This window comes from Microtus oregoni, unplaced genomic scaffold (assembly GCF_018167655.1).
Source record: "Microtus oregoni isolate MIOR12 unplaced genomic scaffold, Mior012 000015F_ref0000493, whole genome shotgun sequence".
Lineage (NCBI taxonomy): Eukaryota > Metazoa > Chordata > Mammalia > Rodentia > Cricetidae > Microtus > Microtus oregoni.
Window position 1 is genome coordinate 28,742,641 of NW_024543074.1, and position 9,587 is coordinate 28,752,227.

Below are 9,587 nucleotides of genomic sequence, written 5' to 3' on the forward strand. Positions count from 1 at the left end.
AGAAAAGGGCGTGGACATGTGGCCATCAGGAAGTTACCTGTAGACTCTTTTACGGTGCTTTCTGCTCACAACCTTTTGAACTACCCCTTAATCGGAAAGCCGTGGAGCACTAAGCCTCTTCTGAAAAACAGGTAAAGGGAGGTGGAGAAAGGGTGGTGGCACTGGCTGTTGCATTCCCCAGGAGGACCCAAATAGCCATTTTTTTACCTGCTGAGTCAGGTGAACCGATTCACCGGGCCGCAACCCGCATCTAAGAAAGGGACGAAGGAGATAGTCATCTGTTCTTCTTGAAGACGAAACACGGAACACTTCCTCTGCAGGACCCACTTGTGGACCGTCTGTGGCCTTTGCTCCACCTCCGAAGGCAGGGAAAACTGGAGAACGTTTGGGCAGCAAAAGAAAGGCCGGACAGGGCTAACTCCGATCTGTTCGCTCTAGCCCCAAACGATAGAGAACCATGGCTTCCACCGTGTGGGGCAGTGCCCCCTGGTGGGGCCCGCCACCCCCAGCCCCAGCCCGGCCGCTCACGGACATCGACTTCTGCTCTGGCGCCCAGCTGCAGGAGCTCACCCAGTTGATTCAGGAGCTGGGTGTTCAGGAGAGCTGGAGTGAAGGGCCCAAGCCTGGAGCTGATCTTCTCCGAGCCAAGGATTTTGTCTTCTCTCTGCTCGGTAAGTAATTCTCAACTGTAGGAATTTGCAAATCCCAACCTCACTATTCCCCCACCCCGGCCTTGGATCATGATATCTTCACAATCCCTTTTCTTCCTTTAGGTCTAGTTCACCGCCAGGACCCTCGTTTTCCACCCCAGGCAGAACTCTTGCTGCTTCGCGGTGGGATTCGCGAAGGCTCCCTAGATTTAGGGCATGCCCCCTTAGGTCCCTACGCCCGGGGACCTCATTATGATACCGGCTTTACACTCCTTGTGCCTGTGTTTTCTCTGGATGGCACTGGGCCTGAGCTGTTACTGGATCTGGAATCCTGTTATGCGTGGCTCCGCCTTCCAGAGCTGATGTACGGAATTTCGGTCCGGGAGGCCTGGCAGGATTGCCTAGGACCCCCTGTCCCAGAAGAAAGTGATTTGACTCACCAAACCCATGGCGAAGAGAATCCCACGGAGCAGGAAAGCGCTATAGACCAGTCACATGACCATGTCCCTGAGCCTGAGCCGGACACATCTGTGGAAAAATCTAGTAACCTTTCAGGGTCCCAATCGCCTTACAATGACATGAATCTTGAAACTCCTGAACCATTGAAAACACTGAGTAGTGACGCATTGGAAGCCGACGAAAGGTCAGTCCCAAAGCCGTCGGAGGCTCCGAAGGCATGGCCCACATTATGCCCTACCCAAGTGGCTGCATGGTTCTTCGTTAAGCTGACTGAGGTCGCTGAGTCCCTGATCCCGGTCCCGGGAGCCCCGCGGTTAGTTCACGCTGCTCGCCATGCGGGTGTTACCACGGTCCTCCTGGCAACTCCGGAGCCCCCACGCCACCTCCTGCTCTTCGACCTGATCCCGGTGGTGACTGTGACAGGCTGGCCTGACAGCGCTCGGAGCCACTCGTGGGCGGGTCCACTGGCCTCCGAATCGGCTTCTTTCTACCTAGTGCCGGGCAGCCTCCTGGATCAGCAGGGCACCCCTGGATGGCAGCTGTGCTTCGCCCGCCAGGAGCTGGCGCTCAAAGCGCGCATCCCCGCGCCGCTGCTTCAAGCACACGCGGCGGCCCAGGCGCTGCTGCGCCCGCTGGTGGCGGGGACCCGGGCCGCCGCGCCCTATCTCCTGCGGACCTTGCTCTACTGGGCGTGCGAGCGGCTCCCTGCGCTCTACCTGGCGCGGCCGGAAAATGCCGGCGCTTGTTGCCTTGGGCTACTGGATGAGCTGAGCCGAGTGCTCGAGGCCGGGACGCTGCCTCATTATTTTTTGAGCGGCCGAAAGCTCTCTACCGGAGATGGCTCCGCTGCCCTGCGCGGGGCATTGGCACAGCTCCGCGGAGACCCTGCCCAGGCCTTGCGTGAGGCGGTGGAGGAAGCCAAGGCTGCCCGCAAAGGGGGCGGTTTAGCAGGCATAGGGGGCGGAACCCATTAAAGATTCTACTCTGACGGACTGCGAAGTGTTTCCTTTGGCGAAAGGGTCGTGGAGGGTCTGCTCCTTCTTCGCAGACAATGTGTCTTGGGTCCAAAGCCTCCTTCCTAAAAAGTCTCCCCCAGTGTTTTGCCCTGCCTGAGGCCCAAGTTCTTTAAATCTGGCCGGCACCCTCCTATCCCGGTGCTGCCTCCCGAGATGTTTCTCTATTGAAGTCTTTCAGAGTCAACAGCGGACTGGAGGAGTAGCAAAATGTGGGAACTGGTTTTTGGAAACCTGGTTCTGATTAATTTGTCTTACACCAAAGCAGGGAGATATGAAGGCCGGATTACAGTCCAGACTGGATGGCACAACTACCCCCGTTTCTCCACCGCGCCCCTACCCCCAATTTCCTCATCCATTCCTATTCTCACTTCCATCCCAGGGGGTAGGGTCCCTTTCCATTTCCTCACTGTCGGCCATTCCGTCTAGGGCCCCCGCCCCCCAGCCCCGCCGCATCAGGCTTTCTTGTCTCGTCTCCTCTGAACCCTGAGACTTGCAGGCCTTGCCTGGACTCCGCCTGCCTCTGAAACCGTCCCCACTCACAGCTTCGGAGGAACCCTAGGGTTCCGCCCGCCCAGCTTCGCCTCCCTCTTTCCCAGCGTCTCCGCCCCCTGCCCCGCCCCCGGGCCGGCTCGCAGAGGAGGGGGAGCTTCTGTCGCCGCCTCAGCTTCCCACAGCCGCTGCTGCTGCTGCTGCCACCGCCGCTCCGCCTGGTCCAACCTCCAGGCCCAGTGCTCTGACTTTGCCGAACCGGGGCGCTCTGCAGAGACATCTTCACTTCTTCCTGGGGGTCCGGGACACCTAGGCCGGCGTTGGGGGGAACCTCCGCTTGCGGGTGACAGGGAGGGAGGAGCCTGGAGCCCGAGCCCGCGGCACCGGTCGCCCGGATCAACAGGACAGGACAGGTTGAGGGGCGTCGGGGAAAGGAAGGGGTGCTATAGCAATCCCCAGGGAGGACGTGGAAACCCTGTCGCAGGAAGCTCTGATGCGCTATGACTTATTAAGGCCTGTTTACGTTTGAGGAGTGGTGGCAACGTGGGTACACTCCTCTCTTGGGGGCCTTGTTAGATTGGAGAGTGTGGTGCCAGTTGCCAGTTGTTCCTCGGGAAATTGAAAGGGGCCACCAGAAAACAAAAAAGCGACTGATGCCCCTTGTTTCGGGGTGACAGAGGGCCCTCCAGACAACCACCTGGTGTATGCACTAGGAAGGGCTGGTTTGGAGGTGACTTCAAAAGGAGTGGAAGGTGACAACGTGAGAAAATGGTCTCAGCAGCTGGAACCCCAGGTCGTGGAACCCCGTGAAGAAAAGCATTATTCAGCCAGAGGATCTGGGAACCCCTTCTCACTGAACCGAGACAGCTTGGATATTGAGACATATTTGGGGGGATGTTTGAAGAAAGTAAGAGAGACACTCCATTTAGAGTATAGCAAAGGAAAAAAAATCAGGGCTGGGTTCCTCTCTGACATTGACAGCAGCCCAGGGTGAGCTAATGTCCCCAAAGCTGAAGACCCACACCCTTCAGGTTACAAGAATAGGCTGGGCAGGAGCGGCCCCAAAATAGGGTGGAAAGAACTCTGAGGATATTGAGAACACATCGTAGAAATTTAGAGGGTCTTGACTTTGGGATAGAGGAAGTGGGACAGAGGCCAGAGAGGAGAGAAGGGGAGAGCTTTCGTTAGGGGACATAATTCATGGGTGAGGTCAGCTGAGGAGTGCATAGGCTACTGGAGCCGCTGGAGCTAGTGCAGGGCCCAAGGGTGAGAGCTGGTGGTTTTTAGGGGGAGGTAAGGGGGTCTGGCTTATCCTTAGGTCCTGTGGGTGGGGCGGTGGGTTGGGTCCAGAGCATGCCCTGGTGAGAGGGCTCCTCTAGGGGAGCCCAGGGTGCTCCGGGAGCCTGCTGGTTTAGGGGTGTCTCCTCCCGGGGCGCTATGGCGGCGTTGGCCAGTAGCCTGATCCGACAGAAGCGGGAGGTCCGCGAGCCCGGGAGCAGCCGGCCGGTGTCGGCGCAGCGGCGCGTGTGTCCCCGCGGCACCAAGTCTCTTTGTCAGAAGCAGCTCCTCATCCTGCTGTCCAAGGTGCGACTGTGCGGGGGGCGGCCCACGCGACAGGACCGCGGCCCAGGTGAGTGTGGCTAGGGCGGGGTCTCCGGGTCAGAAGTCCTTCTGCTGAGACCAGGGACCCTGGAGAATGCAGCCGACGATGAGGGGGTGGGTGTCCCAAAAGTAAGAGGTGGGCCAGATCGGCAAAACCTACGGGACTATGCTTCAGTTTCCTTCCTCTCTGTCCGTTATGCCGGGTCTCCTTGCTTTCGAGGGCAAGGGGAAGGTTTGAGGGGCCAAGTCTAATGATCCAAGCTTCTCAGCTCCTGTCTGTCCCCCTTCAACACAGGACTCCCCACCCCCACGGCTCTTCGCCTACGTGCAGGTTCTCGCGATTCTTTCTATCCGAAGCGGAGGGATTTAGGGGGTTCTGGACGCTTGGGTCACCCCGAGGGTTTCTGCAGCCCTGGCTGCCCCGCCCCCGCTCCGGTTCTCCCGCCCCTCCACGCTTGGGCTCTGCTCCTCCTGGTCGAGCTCTCCTGGCCAGGAGCCAATCTCTCCAGCTCTCCCCCGGGTGTCCTTGCAGCTACCTCGTCTGCCAGCCCCCTCCGTACGCCCTCCTTCTGTGACCTGCGCTTCGAGAAGGGTGTTGAGCACCCCCTCCCATTACTCCCGGGCGACTCGGAAACCCGATCCTACAAGCTCCGGGGACCCTCTGCTAGTAGGAACTTACACACAGTTCAGGCTGAAGACCTGCACAGAGAGTTGGGGGCTCGTACCACTTACAAGCGGGAACAGGGAAGTCAGCAGAGAGCAAGCTGTGGGAAAGGAGAGGTGTAAGGGTTGGTTTGTGATTCCCGTCCAGGTACGACAGTTAGGGAGTCCCTCTGGCCTCTCTCCAGGCCTCTGCCGGTTCCCCTAGGGGTAGCCCCTTGCGCCCTCCTCCCCCACCACCAACGGTAGGTAGTGGTACAGTCCGCAGCCCACCCTCTGAGTGGGACCCAGCCCCCACGTGATGCAGCTCGCCTCTCCATCTCTGTCCCCTCTTCCTTTTCCTTGGTGTGGTATGAATGTCCCCCATCCCAGGCCAGTTACCTGGCTGAAGGGTAGAGTCTCAGCCTCGGGGAGAACTGGACCCTCGTGAGCCTGCCGACTGACTGACAGACAGACAGACAGACAGATGGGTCAGTGTCAGACAGGCCGGAGCTGAGCCAAAGCAAGGCCCGCGCCAAGCAAGCGGCAGCTGCAGCAGCAGGTGCTGACTCAGCGTCCGTCAAGCCCAGTCCCATCCCTCCTTCTGAGGGGGAGCCCCTTCCCTGTGGTCACCTTGCTGCTCACCCCGACATTTGCAAGCACACTTGCCCTGCGTCTCTAGCACTGTCCGTTGCGTTTTCTGTCCTCCCTTACCTCCTCTCCGCCCCCTCCCCCAACTCCGGTGAGGAGAAGGAATTAAGCCATTTAAATAAATTTCAATAAATTAAGCTGACGCCCATGATTAGAGAAAGCGGAAGGGACCCACACCCCAGCTTCCTCAGGAATTGAAGAGGGGTGGAAGGAAGCTTGCTTGAAGGGTAAGAGAGCTGGGGCCCCGGAACTGTCTTCTGTGCCTTTCCCCTTCCTTCTAGCCTGTGAGCCCGCCAAGTGTAGGAATGTTTCTGGGAACAAAGATGTCATTTTCAAAGATGAATGTCTCTCTCTCCAGAGCCTCAGCTCAAAGGCATCGTCACCAAACTGTTCTGCCGCCAGGGTTTCTACCTCCAGGCGAATCCCGATGGGAGCATCCAGGGCACCCCAGAGGACACCAGCTCCTTCAGTGAGAGGGGAACCAGCCGCAGGGTGGGAAGTGGGGAGCAGGGGACAGGAGATGACAATCCTGTCGCCTCTTTAGGCTTTGTTGTCTTCAGTCTGTGCTCTTGAACCCCAAGGGGAGAGTGGAGCTGGTGTGGGGAGGGGACTTAGATGGGGGAGAGGCACTTGGGTCTGATGTCTGCTCTCTCTCCCCCAGCCCACTTCAATTTGATTCCTGTGGGGCTCCGTGTGGTCACCATCCAGAGTGCCAAGCTGGGCCACTACATGGCCATGAATGCTGAGGGGCTGTTGTACAGCTCGGTAAGACCATGAGACTGAGTGACCTGGGGACACCCTCAGCGTGACCATCCTTTGCCACAGGCAGGCCTTGCACCCAGGACTCTGTCCTTCCTGCTTTGGCTGACCACTGCTGTTCCGAAAGTGGTCCAGGAGAGTGCATCCAGTCCCTGTCCTCAAGTACCCCAGGCTCTTGGCCAGCTGACTCTTTCAGAAGGGCCCCACTTCTCAACCTGTCTCCTGGAAACTTCATCTTTCCTCTGGATAGGAAGTAGTAAGAGACTGGGAATGCAGAATAGAGATCTTCTTTCCAGGGCCCCTATAAATCTAGTTCCTGTCCCTGGCTGGCCTACCGGGCTCTTCCTTATTCTCTCTGTGCTCTCATTTCTGTATGGACTCAGTAGTTGCCATCCTCCTTTTGTAAAAATGTATGGATTATATCTTGACTGCTTCTCCCAAGGACTCCCTTCTGCCAGTGACATAACTCCTCTCTCTCTCTCTCTCTCTCTCTCTCTCTCTCCCTGTCTGTCTCTGGTGTGCGTGCGTGTATGTGTGTGTGTGTGTGTCTGTCCCTGCTTCTTTCTGGATTTTGGTTCCTCAGCCACATTTCACAGCAGAGTGTCGCTTTAAGGAGTGCGTCTTTGAGAATTACTATGTCCTGTACGCCTCTGCTCTGTACCGCCAGCGTCGATCTGGCCGGGCCTGGTACCTAGGCCTGGACAAGGAGGGCCGGGTCATGAAGGGAAACCGAGTCAAGAAGACCAAGGCAGCTGCCCACTTTGTGCCCAAGCTCCTGGAGGGTGGGTATGGGCTCAAGAAAAGGTGGGTCATGTGGGAGGGTATTGACCTTGACGTGAATATTTACTGTCGCACAGCCCAGGCCATAAATATTAAACAAGATGCTGTAATGATAGGCCAAGACAGGAAGGCTTTAGCCTTTGGGGATGTGGGGAGCTCTCTTCCTTTGGGTTGGGGATCTCCAAGGATGGGTGTAAGGGAAGGGAGGCCTCTCAGAGCTCTGACTCTTCCTGGCTCTCTGTCCTAACTTTCCTTCCGTACTCCTCTCTCTCCCCTTCACAGTGGCCATGTACCGGGAACCTTCTCTCCACAGTGTCCCTGAGACCTCCCCTTCCAGTCCCCCTGCCCCTTGAGCTGTAGTCCCTGGACTGGAGGCTCCCTGCACTCCTGGTGAGCTGGCCACCACCACAGCCTGCCTCCTAGCCCTGCTCCAGGCCTTGCTCGCACCCTGCCGCCACACACATGCCCTAAGCAGCCAGGTCTCACCAGGTGCTGTACCCTGAGGACCTTAGAGGCTGGCTGGGACTCCTGGAGTTGCTGAGCTCTTAGATCCTGGGGCCTAGGAGAGCTTCTGAGATGGGGGTGCCTGAAATCATCTTGGCTGATCCACCTACTTCTTTCCACACTAGCTTCTCCCCCTCCAAAGAACCCCAATTTTTCCTGAGATGGCGCTGGGGCTTCCAGAACTGACAGAGCAAGGGAATTAGCACTCCTCACCCTGGCTGAGCCAGTTTCTGTAGCCACACACTCCTTTACATTGTTGCCAAGCCATAGCTTTCTAGGTTGGCCACTGGCACTCAGAACTAGTTTCCTTCTCTCTCTGCTCTACCTTCTGCCTTGGTCTGGACAGGTTCTGACCCAGCTGAACACCCAGCCAGGGCCATTCTGTGTTCCGTACTGGAACCCGGGCATGGATCCTTTAAACTTCTATTCTTGACCTAGATGGAATCCCCTGGTTTAAAAAAAAAAAGAGAGAGAGAGAGAGAGGCTGAATTTGAGCCTCCTAATGTGGCCATTGGCCTTGGTCTGAGTTGGAACCAGTCTCCGGCCACACCATATGTGAAACCTTCTTATCCCAGAGACACCCAGTTCTAGAGCACGTGTTCTAGGCCTTTGCGGAGCCATACTTCCTCCCGACTCTCAGCTCTAGCACATAGACCATGACTCTTTCCAGGATGGAACCTGGGCCTGTATAGCCATATTATTGTACTAGAGTAAGTTCTAAACCCACCCTTCTACTTCCTGTAATGATTATTTAAGAATGAGCTATGGATAGAACTGAGCAATGATTCATTAAGGACTAATTGGTTCTGAGCTGTGCTTAGTGGCACAAGCCTATAATTCAGCCTGGGGACTGAGTCAGAAGGATTTCGAGTTGGAGGACATCCTGAGCTATAATAGCAAAACCCTGTCTGAAAAGCCACGCATGTGCGTGTAAACACACACACACACACACTGGGGGGGGGGGGACAGGGAGAAAGAGAGAGAGAACACAACACTTACTAATCAGTACTGAATGGATCAAAGACCACTGCTTGTTTTTCCTAGATAATTTTCTAAAATCTTCTTCCCTCTAGAATGCTAACCTTACTTTTACATGTTTTCTAGTTTTAGCATTGCAGCTGGGGTTCTTCCAGGGAAACAAGAGCCTAGGGAAAGGTACAGGAATTCTGGAAGACTATACCTGGTACATGGTAGGGAAGCCAAGAGGAGGAAAATGGCAGACTTTGACTGCTTTGGGGAGACATGAACACTTAGCTACCTCAGCAGGAATTTCTTACACTTGCCTCTTAAGGCTGAGGTCCTTTGCTTGATATGGTGTGGTGGTTTGTGAGGTGGAGGAAAAAGAATTGGGAATAAAAAGCTAGCCTGGGCTATGTAGGGAGTTCAAGACCAGCCTGGGCTATAGGAGACCCTGTCTCAAACAAACCTGAGGTCTGTAGGGATAATGACTCTAGAATTTAAAAGGATAACTTGTGACACACCTTGAATCCTCCCCCCAGCAAGGAGTCCCCCAACTCAGCAATAAGTCCAACTTCTCCCTCCTGCAGGTCAGGCCTAAGAAAGGAGGGGCCTCTTGGGCTCCCAGACCTCATATATCCCCAGAGCTTCTAACTAAATAGAATTTACTTTACCTACAGCTTATACCCTCAGCTGGGTTTTAAGTGCCCAAAAAGGACCTGAAAACGGGGAGTCTCTAGTAAAACAGGGGGTGGATCCCGAGCCTAGCAGATGTAGGTGGAACGGCTATGGAGGTCCTACAGGAGGAGTTGTACCCAAAGGCAGGACACTTTTCCTCAGTCCCTTTTACTTCTGGCTTGTTGCAAGAGATCCCCCCCCCCCCCCCGCGCCCGTCACATACACCCCGCTCAGGCTCCGCCCATCTCCTGGCTCTACTCTCAGGGGACCGGGTCTCCAAGCTTTCTCTAATTAAAGATGATTTATACAAACCGAGTGTGGTCTGACATTTGTGAGTGGAGGGGAACCGCAGTTGTTCCGGGCGGGACCAAGTCTAGAGGGCGGGGCGGTGGGCTGGCGGCTG

The 9,587-nt window shown here is 56.2% G+C and overlaps 2 protein-coding genes across 4 annotated transcripts; both read left to right on the top strand.

Moving 5' to 3' along the window:
* On the top strand, window positions 1–2,102 carry Tmem102 (transmembrane protein 102). Of its 2 annotated transcripts, none has more exons than XM_041664904.1 (3): window positions 1–131; window positions 321–671; window positions 774–2,102. In XM_041664904.1, exons 2-3 carry the CDS (start codon window positions 458–460, stop codon window positions 2,081–2,083), a joined length of 1,524 nt encoding a protein of 507 aa, XP_041520838.1. In that variant the 5' UTR covers window positions 1–131; window positions 321–457; the 3' UTR covers window positions 2,084–2,102. The 2 variants fall into 2 exon arrangements, with proteins under 2 accessions (XP_041520838.1, XP_041520837.1); XM_041664903.1 differs by having other exon boundaries at window positions 20–131; window positions 220–671.
* Window positions 2,103–2,827: 725 nt separating this feature from the next.
* Window positions 2,828–9,475, top strand: Fgf11 (fibroblast growth factor 11). Of its 2 annotated transcripts, none has more exons than XM_041665840.1 (5): window positions 2,828–4,244; window positions 5,865–5,975; window positions 6,168–6,271; window positions 6,849–7,069; window positions 7,328–9,475. In XM_041665840.1, the coding sequence occupies exons 1-5, from the start codon at window positions 4,052–4,054 to the stop codon at window positions 7,365–7,367; spliced, it is 669 nt and encodes a 222-aa protein (XP_041521774.1). In that variant the 5' UTR covers window positions 2,828–4,051; the 3' UTR covers window positions 7,368–9,475. The 2 variants fall into 2 exon arrangements, with proteins under 2 accessions (XP_041521774.1, XP_041521773.1); XM_041665839.1 differs by having other exon boundaries at window positions 6,849–7,047.
* Window positions 9,476–9,587: the final 112 nt, after the last annotated feature.

Coding starts and splice junctions, on each gene's coding strand:
- Tmem102 (XM_041664904.1), top strand. CDS start 458: ATGGCTTCCACCGTGTGGGGCAGTGCCCCCTGGTGGGGCCCGCCACCC. Junction 672..773: donor TTTTGTCTTCTCTCTGCTCG/GTAAGTAATTCT, acceptor TTCTTCCTTTAG/GTCTAGTTCACCGCCAGGAC.
- Fgf11 (XM_041665839.1), top strand. CDS start 4,052: ATGGCGGCGTTGGCCAGTAGCCTGATCCGACAGAAGCGGGAGGTCCGC. Junction 5,976..6,167: donor AGAGGACACCAGCTCCTTCA/GTGAGAGGGGAA, acceptor TCTCTCCCCCAG/CCCACTTCAATTTGATTCCT. Junction 7,048..7,327: donor TGTGCCCAAGCTCCTGGAGG/GTGGGTATGGGC, acceptor TCCCCTTCACAG/TGGCCATGTACCGGGAACCT.